At 53.2% G+C, this 26,424-nt stretch overlaps 1 protein-coding gene across 12 annotated transcripts in view; it reads right to left on the bottom strand.

Annotated features, from left to right (window-relative positions):
• Positions 1-26,424, bottom strand: part of CFAP46 (cilia and flagella associated protein 46) — an 86,844-nt gene that overhangs the window by 24,749 nt on the left and 35,671 nt on the right. For 11 of the 12 annotated variants that reach the window (XM_059901063.1, XM_059901065.1, XM_059901066.1 and 8 more), the window contains 17 exons: positions 24,627-24,758; positions 24,090-24,252; positions 22,202-22,286; positions 19,891-20,029; positions 19,333-19,516; positions 16,472-16,631; positions 15,425-15,630; positions 14,396-14,569; positions 13,632-13,781; positions 8,263-8,411; positions 7,254-7,352; positions 6,487-6,619; positions 5,620-5,766; positions 3,753-3,953; positions 3,541-3,647; positions 2,267-2,443; positions 1,252-1,387 (listed from right to left, as the gene is read on the bottom strand). In XM_059901063.1, coding sequence (XP_059757046.1) covers positions 1,252-1,387; positions 2,267-2,443; positions 3,541-3,647; positions 3,753-3,953; positions 5,620-5,766; positions 6,487-6,619; positions 7,254-7,352; positions 8,263-8,411; positions 13,632-13,781; positions 14,396-14,569; positions 15,425-15,630; positions 16,472-16,631; positions 19,333-19,516; positions 19,891-20,029; positions 22,202-22,286; positions 24,090-24,252; positions 24,627-24,758 — 2,542 coding nt within the window. The remainder of the gene's footprint in view (positions 1-1,251; positions 1,388-2,266; positions 2,444-3,540; positions 3,648-3,752; positions 3,954-5,619; positions 5,767-6,486; positions 6,620-7,253; positions 7,353-8,262; positions 8,412-13,631; positions 13,782-14,395; positions 14,570-15,424; positions 15,631-16,471; positions 16,632-19,332; positions 19,517-19,890; positions 20,030-22,201; positions 22,287-24,089; positions 24,253-24,626; positions 24,759-26,424) is intronic. The other variant, XM_059901067.1, reaches the window with a different exon arrangement.

The following is a 26,424-nucleotide window of genomic DNA, read 5'->3' as shown; positions in this document are numbered from 1 at the left end:
AGGGGAAAGCATTCAATCTTTCAACATGTGAGCTCTAGTTCTTTTCATAGATGCCCTTTATCAGATTGAGGAAGATCCCTTCTATTAATAGTTTGCTAAGAGTTTTTTTTTTTTTAATCAGAAATGGATGTTGGATCTTGCCAAATGCTTTTCCTGCATCTATTAAGATGATAATTTATTTTTAATTTTTAAAAATATATGGTGAACCAAATTGATTGATTTTTGAATGTTATGTCCTGGGATAACCTCAACTTGGTATGTAATCCTTTTTATACATTGTTGCACTTAATTTTCTAAATTTTGTTTAAAATTTTTTCCATCTATATTCATGAAGAATAATGGCCTGTAGGTTTTTCTAATTTTTTAAATATCTTTACCTTGTTTTGGTATCATAGTGACACCAGCCTCATAGAAGAGTTGGGATGTATTCCCTCCTTTTCAATTTTCTCAAAGAATTTGTGCAGAATTGGTATTATTTTTCCTTAAATGTTTGGTGGGATTCACCATTAAAGCCATATGAGTCTGACATTTTCTTTGTGGAAAATCTTTTAACTACAAATTCAATTTATTTAATAGATAGAAGGCTATTCAGTTATCTATTTCTTTTTGAGTGAGCTTTGGTAGATTGTGTCTTCCAAGGAATTTTTCCATTTCATCTAAGTTGTCAAATATATTGGCATAGAGTTGTTCATGATATTCCCTTATTATCTTTTTAATATGTGTAGAGTCTATGGTGATGCCACAGCTCTTATTTCTGATATTGCTTATTTATGTCCTCTCTCTTTCTTTTTTTTTTTTTTGATCAGTCTGGCTACAAGTTTATCACTTTACAGATCTTCTTAAAGAAACAGCTTTTGGCTTTATTGATTTTCTTTTTAATTTTTGTGTTTTCTATTTCATTGATTTGTACTGTGATCTTCAATTTCCTTTCTTCTACTTATTTTGAGTTTGATTTGCTCTTTTTCTCCTTTCACATCGCAGAGGGTGAGATCACTGATTTGGGATCTTTTTCTCTTCTCATACAGGTGTTTAGTGGCACAAAGTTTCCCCTAAGTATTGCATTAGAGATACCTTAAACACTTTGGTATGCACCCCCTGCAGCACTACAGTTCAAAATAATTTCCCTTTTGATTTCTTCTCTGGCCCATAGTTATTTCGATGTATGCTACTTACTTTCCAAACATTTGGGCATTTCCTCCATAGCTTTCTAGGTTTTTTTAAATTGAGGTAAAAATCACATAACACACTTACACCCTGAAGGGACAGTAAGCCCTGAATACGGTGAAATTGCTCTTCCTCTTCGGCAGCAGCTCTCTGGACCAGGTCGTATGCTTCCAAGTAACATGCAGTTTTCCGTTCTTCATCTTTCTCATTTTGGGCAGATAACCTTTATTGGATGGAAGAGTGGAATTTAGAACAAAAATGTCAAAGCATTACGTCATCAGTACTAACAAAATGTGTAGCATGTAATTTTCTTGTAATTATGATGTATATTTTATTAGTACTTTAAATTTTATAATTAGATGTTTTACCTGGAAAGATATTCTCAATATATCTCAGAAAAAAAAAAAAAAAAAGGAGAGATCTGGAGTAATGCGGTAAACACAGTATGACACTATGTTTATAAATAATTAAATCGGTGCTTGATACATCAGGTGAAGCAATGCCACAATATTAGTTGTGCTGGTTTAATCACCTAATATTCCTGTCTGTGTTTTTCTGCATTTTTTAAAGTTCTACATATACTGCTTCTATGATAATACTGTGTTAGGTTAGGTTTCACAGGTGTCAGGTTGCTTTTCCCGCATAAAGTCTGTTTGTAATACCCTGCCCTTGGTTTGCTTGTTGTGTCTTGGACGCTTGCGTGGCCCCGACCGCGTGGGGACCCTGGGCAGGGTGCGGGGAGAGGGGAGGATCACATGGGAGGGGTGCCGGCCCGCTGAGGCGGGGTCAGCGCCCGGGCCTCCCGAGGTGACATGTGTGTGGCCACATGTGCACACGCGTGTCTGCGCCCTTGTGGGCCGCGGGAAGACGCGCGTGCCCGGGGCCAGGGCTGGGCCGGGATGACGTGGGCAGACGCCCCCCAGAGACTGTGGACCCCAGTACGTGTCTCTGGGGGAGGGTCGTGGAACCCCGCGGCCAAGCCAAGCCGCGTGGAGGCCCTGCTGGCGGCCGAGAGGGGGCTGGCCCGGGAGGAAGGCTGGGCGCGTGGGGGAAGCAGGGAAGCGCAGCGGAAGGGCGGGGAGGGGGGCGTGGGCCCACCCACCTCTTCATTTTGGCGCGCTCCAGCTTGATGTCCACACACTTCTCCTTGTGGCCAATGTTGGTAAACTTTTCCTCAATTTCCAACAAGCGATCATCCATTTCCATCAGCAGAAACGAGTTCTGGAGGGGCTCACAGCCCACTGGCTCCAGGATGGCTTTGATCTGGAGGCTCACACACCTGAGGGGGGGCGGGGCGGGGGAGGCGCTTCCCTGAGACTCATGGTCAAGGCCACCGCCCACCTCTAGCTTCCATCTGGGCGCAGGGAGAAACACCTTCCCCAGCGTTTCTTGACACCAGAAATCCTACAAGCCACGTTCTTTGGTCACAATGCCATAAAATTAGAAAGTAACAACTCCCCACCCCGCCCCTCTCTTAAAACACTCAGGGGCAGAAAAGAAAACCCACCAGAAATGAAATCTGTTCACAGGTCAAACCCTGCTGCAGGGGGCGTCAGAAGTGCCTTTGCTATAGGGGGAGAGACAGAGCACGGGGACCAAGGAACCCACCCCAGAGGGGGAGACGGAACAGCCATGACAGAACAAGCCCTCTTGCAGCACAGGAAGAACTCAGCAAAGACCAAGAGAGAATATAGAAAACCAAAATCAGGCAAAATCCACAATTCTTTGGTCAGTAAAGCAGAAGCTGCTCTGAGAAGGAGGATTCAGTTGGAATCTGCAAATCCAACTTAGGAGACAGACCTCGAGACTTTGCACAGTTACGAGAAAGGCACCCATGAACATCCGTGCTGAAACCGCGAGGAAACCACTTTCTAGGAGAAGATAAGCGACCAGGAGGATGGCTCGAAGATAAGCTGCTGATCTGAAAGCTAACGATCCTACTTGGGGTCTCTCTCCTGTGGCCTCCCGCCTCCCAGGCAGCTGCAGAGACCCTGGTGCTGTCTCTGTGGACCTGACACGCGGCCCGGAAAACTGGCGAGCGGAGGAGCAGACAGACCAACAGACCGCAGGAGGACGTCTGACCACCTGGCAACGTGGGGAGAGGAGAGGCCGGGCCTGCCCCAGCCTAGAGGCTTCCCGGAGACGGAGCCACTTCCGCGGGAGCTGAGAATCCACGGGACAAACAAGGCCACCCGCCGCATCCCGAGAGAAATGCTTGCTTCCAGGAAGGGATGCGGGCGGAGGCTGTGGGCACAGGGCCTTGTCCTGTGAGTCTCTGAACTTCGTAGGCTTGAAATTTGGCTTAAAAATTAATAGATGGAAAAAAGTAAACCACTATTTTCATGTTGATTAACATTTTTTCTTACAAAAAATTACCTGGCTTCTAGGTCTGCGGTCATGAATTCCAATATGGGCATTCGGTTCGGTCTCTCCTTCTTAAGAACGTTGAAGGTATCTATGAGCTTCTGGAACAGCTGGCAGACCTGAGGCAGGCCCAGCAGGGTCACAGCGGCCCCCGCTGTCCCGCCCCTTCCCCCCACACCTCCCGCAGGCTGCACCGCTGGGCGGGCACGCGGCCGGCCCCTCACCACTTCCTCTCTCCTCTCGTTCTCAGTGGACAGGAGCGTGTCCGCCAGGGTCAGGGTGGAATCGTACCAGAACTGCTCACTCCCCCCCAGGCGCTGGGCCCTCTCGATCATCTTCCTAGCTTGCCCGTACTTCTTTTCCTTATTTGCCAACCGTGCCAACAGGTGCAGGCATTTCGATTCTGCACAAGGATCGTCGAGCTCCTGAAAAAGAGGTGCGTGCTGAGATAGGACGGGGAGTGGCAGGGGGAGAGTGAGCGAGAGAGAGAGACAGAGACAAAGAGACAGAGAGACAGAGAGGCAGAGAGACAGAGAAACAGACAGAGACAGAGACAGAGAGACGGCAGCCGTGGCACCAGGCCTCTGCACACACTGTGTGAGCTCTTGTCTGGCGACATGCCTGCAGTGTGAGGGCACAGGGGCTGGGCTGGGTGCCCGGGCATGTGTTAAGACCTACTCCCCTGAGTCTGGAAAGCACTGACGCCCTGGAAAGCCCGCTCCTGGCAGCAGGAGGGCTGGGTGGCGGCCGGGGGGAGGTGAGGGCAGCGTGTGGATGGCTCTTTCGTGGTCTGGGGGAGGCTAGGGAGGGCCACGGATGCACGGGCACGGGCCAGGAGACGGGACTGCGGCGCCTGTGGCATGTGGGTGTCGCTCACAGCCCCCCACCTCCTTCGGCCACCTGTGCACCCTCTGGAGCCCCATTCCCGGCCCCTGGGAGCCCTTCCGTGCCCGTGCGCCTCTGCATCCCCCCGGGGCCCAGCCTGGCCGCTTCCCTTCAGCAGCCACACGGCCTCCTCGGCCCCCTCCCAGGCCGCGCTCCCTCTTCAGTCTGGTCTGTACACACCTGTCCCCCCGCCTAAGACAGAGAGCTGAACCTCCCAAGGCTGTGAATTTTTTATACCTTTATTAGGGCTGCTTCTCTCTCTGGAGTTCTACAAAGAAAGTGCCAGCCTGTCTGGTTCTGTAACTTTGCCCCATCCTCCCAGGGAACAATTCTGAACCCGCCCGGAGACAGAAGCACCCGTCTGAGGCCCTGGGAGCCGCTGACGCTGCAGCTGAGCTGCCACCTCTGGGGAGGGAGGGACGCACACACGGGTGGCTCCGCTCTGTCCTGGGTTTTTCGCGAGGGCATCCGTCCTCATGGGGGACAGAGCCCAGGAAGAAAGCCACAGCTGAGCTGGGGGAGGAGGCAGGAGCCTGGGGCTTCCAGAAGTTGGCACTGGAGGGGGCGGGGGCCGGGGGGAGGGTCCAAAGACCTGTGCTCAGGGGCAGAGCAGGCTCAAGAAACCCAGCAGCCAGTAGCAGGGGCCTGAGGGGCTGAGCTGAGAGCTGAGCTTCCAGGCTGGAGTCAAGCCTTTCTGAGGGGGCCGGGCGAACCCCAGGCTTCCAGTGAGACCCCGGAGAGGCCACAGACACCTGCAAGGCCCACACCGAGGAGCGGGAACCAAACAACCAAGCGGGTCGGGGCCCTGGGGCACCATCTGTCTGCCTCTTAGAACAAAACCGAAGCCCTCAGCCTCTCCAGGGCTCCCGTCCACACGCACATCGAGAGGCCGGCTCAGAAACAGAAGGGGCCCCCCAGCCCAGGAGGAAAAAGAGCCAGCGGTTATGAGAAACGGAGGCTCTAACACACTCTGATGAAGGAGCTCGAGAAACCAGAGGAGCAGACAGACAAAGGACGTGAAGGACAGACCTCCAGCAGAGCTGGATCTGCACATGGGAGTTGGACGGGCGCTCTAGAACAGGCTTCAGCACAGACAGGTCCCTGCCTCCCGGAGAGAAGTGTCTCAGCGGGGGCGCGGAGTTGGGGGGCTGCTTCTCGGGGGAAGAGGCCCCACAGGTGCAGTGGGCCGGGCAGGTGTGGCCTCACCTGGAAGGCCAGGTACGCCTCTGACAGGAGCAGCCGCGCAGGCTGGTACAGGTCCATCTCCAGCAGGACTTCAGCCTTGAGGGTCCACAACTGCGGGAAGGACATTCCATCCAGGCCCCTGCCGGTCTCTCCGTCTATCTTCAAAGTCTGTAAGACATGCAGACCCGCGGGTGCTGCGTGGGTGCAGGGCCCGTACTGTCGAGCAAGGTTGCCCACCGGCCCCGCACCCGCCGAGCCCAGCCCCCGCTCCGGTGCCCGTGGACGGGCTGTCCCCGGGAGGTCTGTCTCTCCTCACCCACCAGGCCCACCAAGCAGCCCCGGGTGCAGGTGGCTCGCCTGGCCTGTCCTGCGGGAGGGCTCTGCGTGCTCCAGGGCCCGGCCATCTCCCCCCACGAAGGGGGTCCCAGGTGTGGCACTCCCATGGTAACAAGTGCTCCTGACCTCGGAGCATGGCGGTGGGGATGGTTAGTTCCTTTACGGGCAAGCCCATGCGAGGCGAGCCCACCACCGGACGGGGTCGGGGGCGGGCCGGTGGGCGCTCAGACCTCCTGGCCGCCCTGGCTGCGAGGGCCTCGCCCTTTCCCCCTTCTGGTTGGTGCGGCAGCTCTCCCCGGGGGGGCACCCGCTGCTCCCAGCCCGTCCTCTCTGAACTGCAGCTCAGGCCCTACAGTCCCATCCCCCCTGGGGACTGCCAGGGCCCGCAGGGAGGAGACACATCCCAGCAATCCCTGGATTTCCCAGGAAACCCGGCACCAGGATTTGGAGGCAGCAGGCAGTTAAGACAAGTCCGAGCTCAGTGGCTGGAGCGGGGCCTGTCACTGCCCCCGCTGGGCTAGGAACCAAGGTGCTTCTGCAGAGCAAGGCTACCTTATCCTTTGCTACGAGGGGCTTCATCTCTGCTTGCTGGGCTGGAGTGGGGGGCTCGCTCAGTGTTGGCAGACTTTCTTCTAGTAGAGGTTCCTTATTTTTCTCCTTTTTCAAGGCAATTTCTTTTCTGCAGCTAATATAAGTAAAACAGGCATTATGCCAAAGAAAAAATACAATGGCCAGAGACACCTGAAAATGTTCAATTTCAGTAGTAATCAAAGAAATACAAATGAAAATAGCTACAAGAAGCCTCTATTCACTCACGTGTTTACAAAGATTTTTTTTAAATTCCCATGGTTTAGCAGCATATATGACTCCCAAATTTCCACTCCTAGCCCATTCTCTCTTCCAAACTCCAGGCTCATGCATCCAGCTACTCATTTGACATCCCGACCTGGATGTTTAACATGAATCTCAAACTTACGTCCAGGCCAGAACTCCACCCCATCTGGAAAGGCAGCCCACAGAGGCCCCTGCCCAGCTCCTGCTTCCTGTGGGACCCTCCTTCCCCGTGTGCCCTCAGGATGCCACCTCCTTCACCCCTCCCGCTCCACCTGGACCCCTGCACACGCTTGGTGCTCCGTGTCCCTCCCTCATGCAGCCCCAGCCCGGGAGATGCCCACACACGGGAGGGCAAGTGAGGAATGAACTGCACCTGCTGCCCAGCCGTGGTGGGAGACGGGGCCTGGGGCCCGAGGAGACGCGGCTGAGAGCAGGGTGGGTGCCTGAGCACAGCAGGGGGAGCTCCACGGCCCCAGCTGACTTACCTCGCCTGCTCCACTGCGCAGATGTAGGCGTGCCCGACCACCTCCTCGTGGAAAGCGGCTGCTTCCCTCAACTTCAGATCAGCACAAACCAGGGCAAGTCTGGGGGGGGCGAGAGGAGCATCAGCCCTGAGTCGGGCTGCCCTGGGCTCAGCCAACTTGATACAAGTTGGTAAACGGGAAAAGGAAAGGATAATCTGAGGATATTTTCTATAAGTTGTAAAGCTAAGCCAAATTACTAGGGAAAAATAACAGATGGCTCCATCAACTTTCAGGTAGAGCACATTTCTACACTCATTCATATATTTTACTCCATACACATTTATAGTCTCAGGGTCATCTTTCGAGGTCAAGACAAGGCACAGTGGGTGGGGCTCTGACCCATTACAACTTTAAGCAAACAAGCTCTGCTTTGATTCTTGTGTAAAACAGTTGTATTGTGAAATGATTTCAAGTTTCCAGAGAAGTTACACAAACACTACAAAGAATTACTACATCCTTCACCACCCAGGTTCTCTCTCTCTCTCAATTTTATATATGTAAAAATCTATTAAAATTTTATATAAAAATATAAAAATTGTATATATAAAAATTATTTCCTGAACTATATATAAACTTTCATATATAGTTCAGGAAATAATTAAAAATTATTTACACATAAATTTTATATAAAATTTATATACATAAAATGTTTTCCTGAACTATTTGAGAGTAAGCTGAAGACACAATGCTCCTTTTTTCTACTTATTCTACTTCAGTGTGTATTTCCTTGGAATAATCATATTCTCTTAAGAACCAGGTAGAAATTTTAAAACTAAAGATACTATTTTTATGTTTAAGTATTCTGATTTATTTGGCTTTACAAATCTTAGGGACTTTATTATTTATATAAATAGTCAACTACAGAATTAATATTTTAAAATCTTATTTGTTTTTATATTGCTTTGGGAAATATTCACTTTAGCCACTAAATGTCTCCCAGCTCCCTGGAAAATAAAGCAGGTGTACCAACCGGAGGTGGTAGAGGTCCTTGAGGCTCTTGCTCTCGACCACGGAGGCTGCAATGAGTGCCCCCAGCTGCAGGACCGGGATGGTGAGCTCGTGAAGGAACACCTTCTGCAGGGCCTCGACCAAGTGGTCCAGATAGTATAAACTGTACGTCTACATCAATACACAGCAAACATGTAAGGTCAAAGACGGGGGAAGGGTAGGCCCCCAGCTCCCAGGGTCTTCCCTACAGGAACTCTGTGCACACAGTGCCACGCACACACGGGTGCTGAACCGGTGTCTGTTGAGGGAAGGAGTGATGTGCTCTCTGCCTCCTTTCCTTCAGTTCATGGCTTTCAGCTTGTCGTGTGCAACCTCCTGGAATCTTCAGCACCCAAGCATAAAGATGCTCACAAGAAAAATCCATCTGCTTTCATTCAAATTAATGTCTTTGTTTCATGTCTTTATATACACATACAATTGCTTTCAAATTTAATATAGACAGAGACGAACTAATACTTCTTATAATGTCAGACTAGGTTTGATAAAACAATTATTCTTCAGTAGAAAATTAGAGAAGTTGGATGAGCTATTTTAAAAATCTGCTTAAATCTTGAGAACGAAAAATGGAGCTGGGGGAATCAGGCTCCCTGACTTCAGACTATATTACAAAGCTACAGTAATCAAGACAGTTTGGTACTGGCACAAAAACAGAAATATTGATCAATGGAACAGGATAGAAAGCCCAGAGATAAACCCACGCACATATGGTCGCCTTGTCTTTGATAAAGGAGGCAAGCATATACAGTGGAGAAAAGACAGCCTCTTCAATAAGTGGTGCTGGGAAAATTGGACAGATACATGTAAAAGTATGAAATTAGAACACTCCCTGACACCATGCACAAAAATAAACTCAAAATGGATTAAAGACCTAAGTGTAAGACCAGACACTATCAAACTCTTAGAGGAAAACATAGGCAGAACACTCTATGACATACATCACAGCAAGATTCTTTTTGACCCAGCTCCCAGAGAAATGGAAATAAGAACACAAATAAACAAATGGGACCTAATGAAACTTAAAAGCTTTTGCACAGCAAAGGAAACCATAAACAAGACCAAAAGACAACCATCAGAATGGGAGAAAATATTTGCAAATGAAGCAACTGACAAAGGATTAATCTCCAAGATTTACAAGCAGCTCATGCAGCTCAATAACAAAAAAACGAACAACCCAATCCAAAAATGGGCAGAAGACCTAAATAGACATTTCTCCAAAGAAGATATACAGATGGCCTACAGACACATGAAAGAATGCTCAACATCATTAATCATTAGAGAAATGCAAATCAAAACTACAATGAGATATCATCTCACACCGGTCAGAATGGCCATCATCAAAAAATCTAGAAACAATAAATGCTGGAGAGGGTGTGGAGGAAAGGGAACTCTCTTGCACTGTTGGTGGGAATGTAAATTGATACAGCCACTATGGAGAACAGTATGGAGGTTCCTTAAAAAACTACAAATAGAACTACCATACGATCCAGCAATCCCACTACTGGGCATATACCCTGAGAAAACCATAGTTCAAAAAGAGTCATGTACCAAAATGTTCATTGCAGCTCTATTTACAATAGCCAGGACATGGAAGCAACCTAAATGTCCATCGACAGATGAATGGATAAAGAAGATGTGGCACATATATACAATGGAATATTACTCAGCCATAAAAAGAAATGAAATGGAGGTATTTGTAATGAGGTGGATGGAGTTAGAGTCTGTCATACAGAGTGAAGTAAGTCAGAAAGAGAAGAACAAATACAGTATGCTAACACATATATACGGAATCTAACGAAAAAAAAAGCCATGAAGAACCTAGTGGCAAGACGGGAATAAAGACACAGACCTACTAGAGAATGGACTTGAGGATATGGGGAGGGGGTGGGGTGAGATGTGACAGGGTGAGAGAGTGTCATGGACATATATACACTACCAAATGTAAAATAGATAGCTAGTGGGAAGCAGCCGCATAGCACAGGGAGATCAGCTCGGTGCTTTGTGACCACCTAGAGGGGTGGGATGGGGAGGGTGGGAGGGGGGGAGATGCAAGAGGGAAGAGATATGGGAACATATTGTATATGTATAACTGATTAACTTTGTTATAAAGCAGAAGCTAACACACCATTGTAAGGCAATTATACTTCAATAAAGATGTTTAAAAAAAAAAAAAATCTGCTTAAAAGCACTGAAGAGTGAACAATGCAGGCAAAAACGCCTGGGCCGAGACATGGAAGAAGATGTGAACTGAGAGATGTGAACCTGGCATATTGGGATACACGTGTCCTGGAATGTCTGCTGACAGCAGAGGCAGCTGAGAGCCTGAACGGCACCTCTGGCTTTTCCTTTGCAGGTGGAGTTGAGGGCCCACTGAAGGCTAATGCCCCGACTGGGTCCCCAGAGCCCATACCTGAGGCTTAAGGGCAATGAAGTAAAACAGCCCTGTCAGGGCTTACATCCCAGCCCAGTGGTATTTGCGTGGCCTGGAAAGCGTGTGGTTTTTTGAGAGACTAATAATTGATCATTCCTGGTGAGGCTGCTCAAGAAAGAGAGTGGGGGGAGACACAGAAATATTTATAGATTCTACAGACACTAAAAGATAATAATAGGATATTAAGAACCACATTATGCCAATAAATTTAAAATTTTATATTAACTGGAAACATCCTAGAAAAACACAACCCACCAACATTACAAAAGAAATATAAAATCTGAAGCGTTCTGTAACTATTAAGTAAATTGGATCCATATTTTAAAATCTTCTCAAACCATTAGGGAAAAAAATCAATTAAAATAAGGAAAGAGAAAAAACCATTATTTGATAGATGGAGAAAAATATTTGATAAAAATCTATAGCCATTTGTGATTAAAACTCTTAGCAAATAGAAACAAAGGAACTTCCTTAATCAATAAAGAATACCTATAAGCACCTACAGCAAACATCGGTGACACTGAGTGACATGCTGAAACCCCCTTGCTAAGACAGGGAGCAAGATACGGCGGTATCACCGTCTCTGTTCAGCACTGTGTCGGTGGCAGCCAGTGGAATAAGGAGATAAAAAGTGTAATGATCGGAAATGAGGAAAAATGTTTGCGGACGAAATGCAGACTCTGTGTATACACATAAAATCAAAAGAATCTACAGATCGACTACCAAACTTATCTAGAAGTTAACTAAACTGATGGCTGCAAGGTCAAGATGAAAACAATTATATTTCTAGATTTCGTCTGGAGTTTAAAAAAATGAAACAAAAAAGGTATATTTATAACAGCAGCACAAACGTCAAATACATAGAAACAAATCTAATGTGTGTAACCTCCACGCATAAAGCTCAAATCCATCATCGAGAGAAGTTGCAGGAGACCTACATCAACAGGGAACTAGAATGTGCTCACCGATTGGAATATTCAACGTGGCAAAGACGTCAGTTCTCCCCCTAACCTAAAACTTGTCTCGAGATTCAATGCAATCACAGCCAAAACTCCACCAGGGTTTCCGGTGGAAGCCAACAAGCTGACTCTAAGAGACACATGGAAACACATGGACGATGGAAAGGACATCCGAGACCTTCCTGGATAACAAGGTCGGGACGTGCTCTCTCCCAAGCAGTCAAGGTGACGAACCTCAGCAGCTCTGACAGGGAGGTGTTGGTGCAGGTGTGGACGCCTGATTCATGACAAGCGTGGCAAAGAAGCCAGGCAAACGATGTTTCAATAAGTGGTGTCAGAACATTCAGATATCCAGATCGGAGCGCTCAAACCCGGATCCTTCACCTCACAACACACACATGAACCAATTTCAAGTGGATCTAAATCTGACATGTAGAAGTATAAAGATTTTGGGAAAATATCCTAAGAGAACATTTTCATGACCTTTGGGAAGGAAAACATTTTTTTTAAACAGGACACAACAAGGCACTAGTCATAAAGGGAAAGATTAATACTTTTTAGTACACTAAAACTTGGAATCTGTATTCACGAGAAGACCTCAAGACAGTCAAGGCACAGAGTGGAGGGTGACCTGCTGTCATAAACTGTCAAAGTGTTTTTTCCAGGAGAGATAAGGAACTCCTTCAATTCAACAAGGAAAAGACAGAAGGCTTAATAAAATGTGGGCGACCGATTGCACAGGCAGGCCACGAAAGAGGACACTCAAGTGGCCCAAAGGAGCTGAGAGGCGTTCGGCCTCGCCGTAGTCAGGGAGTGTCCGGCTGAGCCCAGTGACAGGCCCACGCCCCCCAGACGGCCAGGTGAGAAGGCGGGCCTCACTGGCACGACCGCTGCCGAAGGCAGTTTGTCAACATGCTGTAGTTGGAGATACACGTGCTCCGTGACCCAGAAACCCCGCTGCTGGTGTGCCCTCCAGACACGTGGGCACGTGGGCCCTGAGACATCTGTAACAGGCATGATGGAAACAGCCCTGTGCCTCCCGTGGCTGAAGGACAGACAGGCCGTGGTCGAGTCACCAGACGGAATACTCGACACCGACAATGTGAACACATCCAGACACACGAGGCAGCGCGGAGGATTCCCGCGGACGCCGCGCTCCAGGGAGAAGCCAGCCACGGGCGGTTAGAGGCCGAGGGTCTCTATTTCCACAAGCACAGAAACCAGGCAGGTGCGGGGCTGGAAAACAGCCCCCGAAGTTGCCCGGCGCTACCCCTGGAAGCCGCGTGCAGGTGTGATCAAGGTCAGGATGCCGAGCGGGGGAGGTTGCCCTGGATGATACAGGCGGGCCCCACGTGTCATCGTATGGGCCCCTGTACGTGGGAGATGAGACACAGACACAGCGGAGAAGCCACGTGACAACGGAGGCGGGGGGCGGGGGTGACGCGGCCACAAGCCCAGGAGCCCCCAGGAGCTGGAAGAGGCAGGAAGGACCCTCCCCTGGGGCCTCCAGAGGGAATGTGGCCCCGCCGACATCTTGACTTCAGCCCAGTGATACTGACTTTGAACCTGTGGCCTCCAGAACTGTGAGGGAACACCTTCCTGCTGCTTTAAGCAGCCGGTTTGCAGTGGCCTGTCACAGCCGGGGGGCACTCCCAGGCACGGCTGAATTTCATGGTCAGGAGTGTGACCCGTGAGCGTGAGCGTGAGGAAAAGTCCCCCAGGCGCTGCAGGTGCTCGGGGAGGGGGAGGACGCCAGGGACGGGCCTGTGGGAGGGCCTGGGGGCTCATGCCCAGGAGGCCCTTCTTCACAATTCCCCGACCAGAGCCCTGTTTCTGTGCGTCCCTCTCTGGTCCCACTTCACACCGGGAAGCGTCAGCTGTGACAACAAGCCAGGAGGCAGGACACGGACACAGGCCTGGGACGGCGTCTTCAGGTCCACTCACCGGCTTCTGGAGAGTTGACGGGTTGACGGCAAAGTTGCTCTGATCCTGTTTAAATACCGCTATGGCTTCTTCGGGGCAAGCGTAGGAAGCCCACTCTTCTATGCTTGCTGGTACGTCTTCAAGGCGTTTGCCAGGAGTGGGGCTTTGAAACTGCAAAGCAGGAAGCCAGGCTCTGCTTTAGGGGGTGGAGCTGGAAGCAGACACCCAGGTGGCCCCACGGGAAAGGACGGGTCGGCAGCGCCTCTGGGGACGTGCGTGGCGCCCTCCCTGGGCTGCCAGCCCGACGGCGAGCCACGCCGGAGCCACACGTGTCTCCACTTCCCGGAGAGCACAGTGCTGGGGGAGGGAGGCGGGGGCGTCCCCAGTGGGGACAGTGAGGCGGGACAGCCGGGAGGGGTGCTGCCGCGAGCACAGCCCCGGACACGGGCAATTCCTCCGGTGACAAGGTGACGTGCAGCACAGGCCCCCAGTGGATAGAGAGAAGGTGCTGTCCCGCCCCGCATGGCCAGGGCCCAGATGCACCTGGGCGGAGGGAGGGACCCGCTCTGGGAACGCAGATGACAGATCACAAGGGAGAAGCCAGACCCTCCCCGTGTCACCTCCTAACACCCAGGGCAGGGGGACCAGAACCGCTGGCTCCACTTCCCGGGGGGGAAACCGGACGGAGCAGCCGGGACGGCCCTGCCCTCTGCTGCCCAGCCTCTGGGACGAGGAGCCTCGAGGGCGGCTGGGGCAGAGCCTGGCCCCCCGGGAGGGCACGTCACCTGCTTCGTGTCCCTGCCCTTGTCCTTCTCTCTGCCCTTGTCCTTCTCTCTGTCCTTGTCTTTTTCTCTGTCTTTGCTCTTTTCCTTCTCCTTTTGAAGCAACAACGAATGTGAACTCGCTGCTGCTGGAATTCTACTTTCTGAAATTGACTTTCCTGCTGTTAATAAAGAAACCTGGGAAAAGAAAATCCGAATTTGCAGCACTGATAACAGAAGCGGGTCCCCCTCCTCCCATGCACTCAGATATGAGGGCAGGTCGGGAGGGAGTGGCCAGGCCATGAGCCACCCGGCGCAGAGGTGGCGGCAGTGCCCCTTGGTGGGTGGACACGCGGCCGCCCTCCTCTGCACTCGAGGGGCTTCCTCCAGGACCCTGGGCCTGCGGGGACGCACAGCTGACCCTTAAGAAGAGCTTGTCAGCACCATAAAATGAATTAATGTCTCTAATGAAGAACACACTCAAGTGACTTTTAGCGGTTCTCAAAGAATCGCAAAGAGTCGCTGCATGGTGGGTGGTGGGTGGTAGTGGCCTGGGGCACCTTTAAGTCCCAGGACGGCCTTCCCAGTCCTTCCTGCTGCCAAAGGGCGATGGCCCTGTTGTCCCCAGCACGTGGCCGGGGGCAGGGTGCAAACCTGCCCCCAGAAGAAAGGCCTGTCCTGCCAACACTGTCCTACGGGGCGGGCACCGACGGCGGGAGGTCGCTGAGAACAAGAGTCGACCAGGAGCTGCCCCGGGGGCCCCGTAAAGAGGTGGTGGGAAGGAGGGCAGCTCGGAGGCCGTGCGGAGGGGGCATAGAGAAGGTTCTGGAAGCCCAGTGGCAGCGCGGTGGAAAGACAGGGTTCTGGGGGTGGTTGGGCAAAGGCGCTGGGGTGAGTCTTGGAGAGGAGGGGCCACTTCGTCGGGAGCAGTGAGGCCCTCTCTCCTCCCCTGAGTCCCCAAAGCAGGGCGGGTGCTGCTGGGAAGGAGGGGAGGGGGACGCTGTGCCGGGAGAGACGCAGGACCTGTGTAAGTGCAGGTTCCCGCGGCCTCACCTGCCAGATGCGGCGGAGAAAGGTGTAGGCCATGAGGCAGTAGTCCTGGTGGCAGGCGGCGCTCGGGGTCACCACCAGGGCCAGCAGCGTGTAGGCGCGGGCCAGCGTCTCAAGCTGCCGTACATTCCGAAGCTTCTCCAGGGAGGGGGGCCCCGAGTCCTCGGCCCCCGGGCCCTCCGGGGCCGCCGGAGTGGACACCTGCTCTTCTGGAAGACAGGGTGCCGCTGGGTGTCCTCCCTGCCCGCCCCCTGCGCCCGCCTGGTCCCCAGAGGCCCCTGTCACCCGGCCTGGGGTTGAGACTCTTCCAGGGGGTGCGCAGCCCTCACAGGGGCCAAGGGCACCATCAGGGATGGGCCTCCCAGGGTTCCCCCAGCGGACACGACAGGTCCACCCGCAGGGACGCCGCGCCCACCGTCGGGGCTGTGAGGAGACGCTGCCCCAGGCCGGGCTGGGGGCCTGGGCTCTGGGGTCTACTTAGAGTCTCCTCCCCACCATGGGTCACCCTAGCCGGTCTGAGCTGGGCGTCTGGCTGCACCCAGACAGGGCTGGCCGTCGAGTGGACGTGTCCTCGAGCCTCCGGCACGTGCGGAAGGGAGGCGGCCCCTCTCCTGGGGCCCTGAGCTCTGCAGGCCCAGGAGGAGGCTGCTTCGGTGCCGGGAAGGTCGGCCCGCTGTTCCGAGGCGCCTCTGCTGCCCGGAGCACCCATCCGACTGGAGTTCTGTCCCGCCTTTCGGTGACAGCTCTCACGCCGGACCCAGACAGGGGACCAGAGGGGCTGCCGGGCGGCTGCCGCCCTCCCTCCGCCCATCTGGCAGCTGCTCCCACCACCTCCCTATCACCCCTGGGCTGGGCCTTCCTGGTGGATGTGCTCTGATGGAGGGGGAGGGCCAGCACCCGGGGAGGCGGGGCCCTGACCTCGCCAAGTCCACAGGGCACTGGCCTGCTGGGGGCGTCGCAGGGACAGCCCAGGAGCCCCTCGCGGCGGGCGGCCCCTCCCCCAGCCACTGTGCCCCTCGCCTGTGGCCCCCGCGCCTGTGGCCCCCGCACCTGCCGGCTCAGGGGAGCCCCTGTCGGGCTGCATCCTCAGCAGGATGTCGATCGCCCACTTCAGGTGGAAGATCACGTCTTCAAGAGGAAACTGTTTGTGGTACAGCCACTCGCTGAATTCCATGATGTAGTCAACCTTCTGCCACTCACTCTCTGGCTTCTTTGGGGTTAAACAGAAAAGGATGGTAAAGACACACACCTGCCACTCAGCAGCCCGAGAACCACAGTGCAGGTGTTGTGTGCCTCCACCTTCTAGAAACACAGGGGCTCCTTCTCACCCGTCTCTACCGTCACGAGACCACCAGGCTCAGCAAGACCTCCCACGTGCAGCGGGCAGCAAGACCAAAGCCAGGCGAGTGTCCCCGGCCTCTGCTCCCCGTGGACGCCCCGCCGCCTGCCCGCCGGGCCCCTCGCAGGCCCCGCGTGTCCCTCCCGCCTCCGGGGCACGCCGGCCTGAGGGGCTCTCTGCCGGCACTCCACCGTCAGCCCCGGGTCTCCTCCGGCACTCGGAGGTGTGGACGGTTCTGTGGCTCCCAGGGCTCGGAGGGCAGGGAAGATGCTGCACCGTCCCGAGTCAGAGCCCGTATCGCTCGTCAGTCATCACCGCACGAAGGGAGGACGCTGCCCCCCCCCGCCCCCCCGAGAGCGGAGCCGGCCTGCCTTCCACTTGCCGGGCCCCAGGCCCCACGCCCCACACCTCACGCCTCACACGCCAGGAGGAGGAGGGTGTGCAGCCGGAGGTGCAGGAGGTGAGGGAAGGGGCAGGTGGCGGTGGGACACGCAAGGTCAGGGGGGACTCTCCCCAGGACACTGCTTGACGTCACCAGGGAGGGAGGGGCGTGGACGGGGCATCCCAGCCCTGAGTGGGGTCCTCCCCCCTCATTAGGAGCGGCCCTGAGAGGTGGGGGCCTGGAAGCCAGGTGACAGATGACCATCAGTGCAGAGGAGGGGTCAGATGCGGCCTCAGAATGACTGTGACCATGTGGTCACGGGTGGCTTTGACAAGAGCTGTGCAAGAGAGATGACGGGGACAAGGTAGGTGGAAGAGAGAATGGTCATCGTTTCAACAACGGTGCTGGGAAAACCAGGCAGCCACAGGCTGAGGAAAGGAGCAGGACCCCTACCTCACACCAAACACAAGGCTGAACTCAAGACGGATCAAAGACTTAAATGTAAGAGCTAAAACTATGAAACTCTTGGAAGAAAACGTAGAAATCTTCGTGACCTTGGATTACACTTTGGTTTCTCAGCTACGATGCCATAAGCATAAGCAGCAGCAGAAGAAAAGAAATAGGTAAGTTGGACTTCATCAAGATTATACACTTTTGTGCTACAAATGACATCATCAAGAATACGAGAAAGTAGTTGAAAAGACAACCCACAGAATGAGAGAAAATATGTACAAATCATATATCTGATAAGGGACTTGTATCCAAAATACATAAAGAATTCCTACAACTCAGCAATAAACAGACAAGAAACCAAATTGTTTTTAAAAAAGGGCAAAGGATTTGAATAGACATTTCTCCAAAGAAGATGCACAAATGGCCAATTAGCACATGAAAAAAATGCTACTAGTTACTGCGTTAGTTACTAGGGAAACGCAAGTCAAACCACGATTCAAATAGCTAAACAGAGCCATCACATGACCTGGTAGTTCACTCCCAGGTATGTGCCCAAGAGAATAGCGGTAACGTGTCCGTGCAAACACTTGCACACGGATGTCTCCAGCAGTCCCGTCACAAGAGCTCATAAGTGGAAGCAACACAGAGGCCCATCGGCACAACATCCATCCACACGATGGAAGATTATTCAACCACCAGCAGTGAAGCCCTGACATGCGCTTCAACAGATGGAGCTCGGACGTGACGTCCAGGGAGGGCAGCCGGACGCAGAGGACCCACCTCGTCTGGTTCCATCCGTGTAACGCTGGCTCACTGGGGCTGGCGGGGGTGGGGGGAGGGACATAGTGCCCACGGACCTGGGTTTTGGGGGGCTGGTGAAATGTTCTAAAATTGATTGTGATGATGGCTGCATAACCCTGTGAATTTACTATAAAGCACCTTGTACCCCTAAGATAAAAGAAACGAAGGAAGGAAGGGGCAGAGAGCCTTTCCACGGAGTCTGGGCAGAGGGTTCCGGCAGCTCGGCTCGGCCAGCAGCCGCCCTGTCCACAGCACCGCCTGCTCCCCGGCACAGCTGCCTGGCCCCAGGAACCCTGGCCTGGGCTCCAGGCGCGAGATGCAGGGGCACCCACGGCCACTTGTAGTGGACCCAGGCCTCTGCTTGACCGCTGGGTGATGACCACAGGGCCAGCGATGGAGCCTGTGTTTGGACCCCTTCCCGGGTGACACCCCAACCCTGGAGCTCTCAGAAACCTCGGTGGGATCTGCTCCACGAGGGGAGACATTCTGCTCAACAGAAAAGCCCATCAGGTGCCTGCCGCAGGGCACGTCTTTGGGGCGGCTTCAGTCCCACCGTCAAGGGGCCTTCTTTGCCCCGAGGCAAGTCCCACAAGCTCTGCATCACATCAAGGTGCCCGCCCTCCCCCAAATCTCCAAGCGCGTCGAGAGGAACATGTGTCTTAGCTTCTCGGGGGGGGGGGGGGGCTGTCCCCAAGACCCTGAAACCCCAGAGGCTGCAGAGCCCCACGGCCCACCCCCTGCCCTCCCCACACAGTCTCACGAGGCCCACGTCCCTCACGTGGGAGGACAGGGTCCGTCTGCCGCCCCGGCTCATGTCCCGCTGCCCCCATCTTCCTTCCAGGCCTCCCGAGGGGCAGGGCTTCACTCTGCACCGCCCCCCCGCCTTCCCGCCCCCGGGGGCTTCATCCGCAGATACACGGTCAGTCAGAGCCAGACCTGCAGGGCCTGGATGGCGTGGTGGTAGCAGGTCAGCTCCCCGGGGACACTGTTGGAGTTGAGGGCCAGGCGCTGCCACATGTGTGCCAGATACTCCTCACTCTGGTCTTTGAATTTCTGAATTTCCATCATAAAGTTCTGGCCGAGTCTAGCCTTCACGATGACCATATGTTTGAAAATCAAGCTGAAGAAAAGTAAAAGAGAGAAATTAATGCTTGAATGGTAAAAATCGTAACTATATAGAATGCACACAAACTAAAGTATTTGTGCATGTTCCTACTTACAAAGAGAAAACAAAATGAAACCTGAGTATCTTGGGGGTCTTGTGTTGTGCTGTGTTTTGTTTTTTTCATTTATCATTTGTGTGTGTTGGGCTTAAATCCCCTCCCTTCTTGTGTTGACTTCTTGGTAGGGAAGTAAAGTCACCAGGGGAAAGGGGAGGGTGGGGGGCTGAGGAGGGAGCCGCCCTGTTGGGGGACTGCAGGGGGAGGCATGACCGGGGGTGGTGGGGGGGAGGCACGGGGAGGGGAGGCGCCCCGGGGGGCCTCAGGCGCTCACAGGCGGTGCGCCGTCCGCGGCAGCACCTGCAGGGCCTCATCCAGCACCTTGAGGCAGCCCTCCCAGTCGTCCTGGTCGGCATGGCTGTGGAAGAGCAGGCCGTAGAGCGCGGCCCTCAGCGTCAGGTCATCCTCGGCCCCTGCCGTGGGAGAGGGGGCTCAGGAGGGGCCTGGGAACGCGGGGACGCCGGTTGGGGGGTCTGGGAATGGGGGTGCTGGCAGCTCGAGGTCCACCCTGAGGCCCACAGGACCGGGAGTCCCCCAGGGAGCACTCGGGACACGGCCGCCTGTCTGGGACGCCCCGGGCCTCCTGCCGCAGAGCCGGACAGCAGGTGGGACCGCGTGGAGATCCAGCCACGTGACCTCGTCATCTGCGTCCCTTAGACACACGCAGAGCTGCCCTTCCAGGGCCGGGCCTCGAGCAGCGGGAATGACTCCTGATCGTGGGAAACACATCAGTCCTTTTGGGACTGAAGGCTCAGGGGCTCCTCCTGAGCGACACCTGCGCTGCTGTCCTCCCTCCCCCACCTGCCTCACCTGCACCAGGTGCCCCCGGCTGCCCCTCAGCCCCACCCCGCCAGGCTTTCTCGGGCCCCGCAGTCCTCCAAGCCCTTTCTCTTTCGGAAACTCCCGTTACTCTTCCGTAATTTTAAAAATAAACAATGGGAGCGTCAGGAAAGAAGAAGCCTCTCCCCACCACCCTCGCCCAGGCCGCTCGAGGGGGCCGCCTCAGCCCCACCGTCCATCAAAGCAGAGCCCCTGCCCCTGGTACCAGACACTCAGCTTGTCCTGTTTTACCTCGTTGACCGTGTAGCTCTCTTTCCCGTTTCTGAATCGTTATAGCAAAGGGGCGAACACGCCCATGGATCCTGCCGGCAGGCTGTCCGGCTGCTGGCTAAGAGGATGGCACCAGCTCACACCACTCGGGGCCTGAGGGCTCACTGCGGCCCCCCACTGCCAGCGCTGGCACGGGATACAGGTGCCCAGGAGCAGGTGGATTTAGGCACGTGACCAGATACACTGGTCAACGTCTGACACTTGGGAACCACGTGGGTTCCGTAGCGTGCTTTCCTCCTCTCATCTCGGCCAGGCCAACTCGGAACCACACGCCGGGGTGGTGAGGGCTCTGCACCCCCTGGTTGGCAGCAGGGGCACATGCCCCTGGACGTGGCAACCCCGCTTGCCAGAAATTCCAGACGGTGCCTCAGACGAGGAGGGAGAGACTGCCCGTGCGAGTTCAGCTGCTGAGCCTTCGGGGTCATTTGTTACTGCAGTGTGGCATCTCGTAACCTGACTAATGCGACTGCTCATGCATTATAGAAATGGATCATTTAGCTGCCGAATTTGATGCCAGTACTTTCCCAGTGTTTACTTTTTAATTTTCTGCATTTCTCATTATTTAAATTTTCATGTATTTTGAAAGTGTGCCTCTTTGATCACTCTAAACTTTAGGCAGTAATCTTTCCTCAAAACATTGCTTTGCTCAATTCTACTTTCTCATTTTCTCCTACGATTTGACTTGCTCAAGCTGCTAACCCCTTTAGCTATCTTGAGTATGTTTCAGCACGTGGAGCAAAGCGTCACGGGCTCCACGCGCTCCGGGCGGCGCCGGGGCCCCAAGCAGCCAGCTCCTCACCGGGCCTCGCAGGCCTGCGGGTCTGGGCGGCCGTCTGCATCTCCCTCTGGCACCAGCAAACGATCTTCCCTGGGGGGGTCTAGAGTGCAACTCAGTATTTAATTACACATGGTCACATCTTTGTTCGCTATTTTAAATCGAGTTTCTCTCTCTTGTAGACTCTGAGGCACCCAAAGGAGGGGCCACGGCTCTAATCCACACATGCACGCTTCCCAGTACACACCGTGGCCCTTACACTAACAGGGATGATTATTTTTTAGCAGATGATCATTTTTTATTTTAGAAATAAATTATACAATATATTTTTATTTTATTAAGGTCACTACTTTTTTTTCGCAGAAGTATATCTCCACATTTTTATGGAAATGGAAAAGTGTGATTTACCTGTCAGAAAAACCCAGAGGCTAGATTTCAAGGCTGCCTGGGAGGGCGCAGGGTGGCCCTGAACTGGGGGGCCATCTAGGCTTGGGGGGTTTCCTCATGCTTACAGTGGGGGTCCCTCACTGCTCATGAGGAGCCCTCACCCTCACCGTGCCTGCCCGAGTTCAGTGCTGAGCAGGCATTTCCCGTGTTCGCTGCCACAACTTCACCTGTTCTACACAAGGCTCGGGATCTAACAGCACCAGGCCCTGCCCGGCCTCATGCCTGGGGCTCTGTCTGTCCTGCATCTACAAACCTGAGCGAAAACACCCTTCCGTCGTCTCTCCACTTTGGAAGTCGGCTGTGGGCCACTGGTGCAGAAGCAGCGTCTTCCCTTTTTCCTAAAGCAAAATCAAATCAACAATACAGACGTTTGAAAGTTGCAGTTTCTTCTTTCACCAGTTTGTTTTTCATTTGGTTCAGCATTGAATTACGGAAACTGCAGCTAAGTTTCTGAAATACTAAGTCACAAAACGTGGAATCACATTTCCCCTGTAAGAGAAGGCACTCCAGTTCAAGGTTCACTACCTTAAAACACACACACACATGCACAGACTAGCCCTGCCAACACAGTCTACGGCTTTTAATGACACGAAGCAGACAAGTCAGTTTTATAGCTTTGAGTCAATAGGATCAAAAGCATATTAGGAAAACTTATGGGACACGGCAAAAGCAGGGTTCAGAGGGAAGTTTATAGCTGCAAATGCCGACATTGAAAAAGAAGAAAGATCTCAAGCCAACAACCTAAGTTTACACCTTAAGGAACTTGAAAAAGAACAAACTAAATCCAAAGCTAGCAGAAGGAAGGGAATGTTAAGGATTAGAGCATAGAAAAATAATAGGAAAAAAATCAATGAAACCAAAAATCGATTCTCTGCAAAGATCAACAAAATAGACAAACCTTTAGCTAGACTGGCAAAGAAAAGATGAAAGAAGACACAAAGAAAGAAATAACTAAAATCAGAAACGAAAGTGGAAACAGTACTATCAACCCTACAATGATAAAAAGAACTATAATAGAATCCTATTAGCAATTGTCTTCCAACAAATTAGATAACCTACGAGCAATGGAAAAACCCCTTGAAACACTCAAGTTGCCTAAGCTGACTCAAGAAGAAATAAAAAATGTCAACAAACTTCTAACAGTAAAGACTGAATCAGTAATCAGAAACCTTCCAGTTAAGAAAATTCCTGGACCAGATGGCTTCCCAGGTGAATTCTACCAAACATTAAAAAAAAGAATAACACTTATCCTTCTCAATTCTTCAAAAAATTGAAGAGGAAGGAACATTTCCTAACTCATTCTATGAGACTAGCATTACTCTGATAGGGGGTCCAGATAAAGACATCACAAGAAAAGAAAATTATAGATGAATACCCTTTATGAATATAGATGCAAAAATTCTCAACAAAGTAAGTTGCTGAATTGCAAATCAAATCCAACAACACAGTAAAAATATTATTCACCATGACCAAGTGAGATTTATCCCAGGAACACAAGGGTGGTTCAACATAAGGAGATCAATCAGTGTAACACATCACCTTAACAGGATAAAGGAGAAAACCACACGATCATCTCAATTGATGGAAAAAAGGCATTTGACAAAATCCAAAAACGTTTCATCACAAAATCTCTCAGAAAACTAGGAGTGGTGGGAAAATTCCCCAACACAATAAAGTTATGAAAAACTCACAGCTAGCGTGATACTCAAAGGTGACAGACTGACGCTTTCTCTCTCAGATCAAGGGAGGTCCCCGGGCCACGACCTACTGCACTCCTGGGCGACGGCGGAGGGGGAAGGGGGCCTCACTCCCTGAGGCCCACCAGATGCCTGTCCACCGTCAGGCGAAACCTCCCTGGGCCCTGAGTGGGTCTGTGCCCCCTCCCTCCTCTCCCCTTTCCTACCGGAGCTTTCCAGGTCTGAGTTAGGGTTCCCTCGGGGATGGGGGAGGACAGAGCTGAGCCCTGAGCGCAGCCAGGAGCCGCCCCGCCTGCCCCGCTGGGATCTCACGGGTGTCACCGTCCCCTGCCCCCCATGCAGCCATCGTGTTCATCGCTTGAGTGGTCCCATGGGGCCCGTCTTTCCTCGGGAACCTCGCCCGCCTTTCTGGAGGGAGGACGTGACAGGCGGCCCGGAGCGCACCTGCTTTCTGGCCTCCGTCTCGTTGATGATGCTGATGACCCTCCGAGTGGCACTCTTGCACTTCTTCCTGCTGACGGCAGAGGGCAGCAGCGGGAGCCAGGTGTTCCAGAAGTGTCGGGCGGCCAGCATGACCAGGGCGCTGCTCCCCGCGAGGCCCCCAAACCTGGAAGGGAAGGTCTGACCTGGACAGGTGTAGGTGCCGAGGGGAGGGGTGGGGCCCCACGACGGCTCTGCAGGACCAGGACGGGCTCCGCTCAGGCAGCCCTGCCGTGACCCGCTCACGGCCTCGGCTCCCCGTTCCTCGGGCCCGTCCCGGCTCAGACGCTCAGGGCTGCCGGGAACCCCCGGGGGTGAGGTGGGTGTCACCGCACGGGGCAGGCGATGACCCTGGTCACAGGGCCACTGGGGGAGGGGCCGGCCTCGGGGACAGCCCCCAGCGAGCACCATGGGCCGCAGGCGCCATCATCCCCACCCGCAACACGCACCCCAGACGCGCCGCGCGCACCATGACCCTGGCCTCCGGGGGCCGCAGCCCACCTCGCACTCTCTGTGAAGGCCTCGGCGGCCGTCAGGCGCAGCTGCTTCCGGCCCTTGAGGTCGTCCACGATGCTCCTGCCCTGGACGCAGGCTGCGGCGCTCAGCACCTCCGCCACCAGCTCAGCCTCCACCCTGGAGACAGACAAGCGCCTCGGCTCACCGGAGCCTCCCAGGGGAGGGAGGTGCTGCCGAGAGGGGAGAGCCCTGGGGACCCCCCACCCCGCCCCCTGGAGAGAGCCCTGGGGAGTCCAGAGTAACGTCATGAAAGTCCCCAAACCAGAACTAACTGGCTGAGTCCAGTCAACCCGCAGAACCATGAGACAGAATCATAAGCTGATGTTTGAATGACTAATACGTAGGGTGCCTTGTGCGGCAGCAGCAGTAGCAGAACAAGGCGCCCACCCCAAGCGAGGCCGGGCCCTGCGGGAGCAATGGGGCCCCGTTCCCCATGCCCCAGAGCACGTCTTGTTCAGGGGGCCGAGGCTCTGCGCTGAGAGCTCAGAACGTACAATTTAGACTCAGCAACGTCAAGGGCGCCGTGAGCTCTCTTCTCTCAGCCAAACCGCGGCTTGTGCACATAACAACCGCACGCACGTCCCCGCAACTCGGCTCAGGGGGCACCAGGCTTACTCTAGGAGAAAAGCACTGGTTCCTGGGTAGACCACCCCCCGCCATGGCCCGGGAGGCCCCAAAGCCAGGTACCTGCCTGCGGGAGCCCGTTGCTCCGCCACCCTGCCCGTCAGGAGTCTAGGGGAGAAAGAGGCTGTCCCTCGGCCTGCAAGGATCTGCAGGGCACGGTCAAGCTCATGCTCTGGGGGTGAATCGGAGGCTGGCCCCGTCCCCCAGGATGGGCATGCCAACCCAGCGGGAGGTGGAGGACAGCCGAGCCCCGCCTGGGCCCTGGCGTTGCTGTCCTGGAGACCTGGATCTTTAGGACATGGTCCTTGGGGAGAGTCTGTCAATGACCACTGGGTGATCTGCTGATGGTGACCATCTACATGCTTACGGCTTACTTTGTTCTATCAGCCACTGAGAGAGGAATGTTGAAATCTACAGCTATAATTGTGGCTGTATCTAACTTTTTGCTTCTTGAATTTTGAAGCTCTGCTGTTAAGTGTATGCACATTTAAGATTCTTGCTGATTGAACCCTTTTATCATTGTGAAATGTCTATCTCTGATCCCACATCCTGGGAGCTTTACCACAGCCCCACAGTGTTCTTGCAACTGGTGCTGCAGACGCCATCTTTCCCCCTCCTTTTACTTTTCACCTGTGTCTTTGTATTTGAAGAGTGTCTCTTGAAAATGGCTTTGAGCTGGGTCTTGCTTTTTGTGTCCAGTTGGATAAACTCTGCACTTTAACTGGAGTGTTGGCCCATTTACATTTAATAGATCTGTTGATGTGGTTGGGTTAAATCTTCTATTTTGCTATTCGCTTTCCTTTTGTCCCATATGTTCTTTCTTTTTTTCCTCCCCTTTTGGACTAATTGAATATTTTTAGTATTCAATTTTATCTTCTCCATTGGATGTCTAGGTATAATTCTTTGTTTTATTGTTTCTGTAGTACTTGCTCTAGAGACTGCAACATACATTCCTAACTAACTAATCACAGTCTACGGTGAATTAATATTATATCACTTCACAGACGGTATAAGAACTCTCGATATACCCCTATCTCTCCCATTCCCATCCTTTGTGTTATCACTCTCATACATTGTACTTCCACATTTGTTAATAATCCCACAATACAATGTATTTTTGCTTGAAACAGGCGTATGTCTTTTACAGAATTTAAGAACC

The sequence above is a fragment of the Balaenoptera ricei genome, chromosome 16 (assembly GCF_028023285.1).
Source record: "Balaenoptera ricei isolate mBalRic1 chromosome 16, mBalRic1.hap2, whole genome shotgun sequence".
Lineage (NCBI taxonomy): Eukaryota > Metazoa > Chordata > Mammalia > Artiodactyla > Balaenopteridae > Balaenoptera > Balaenoptera ricei.
This window is presented reverse-complemented; position numbering and strand designations above follow the sequence as displayed.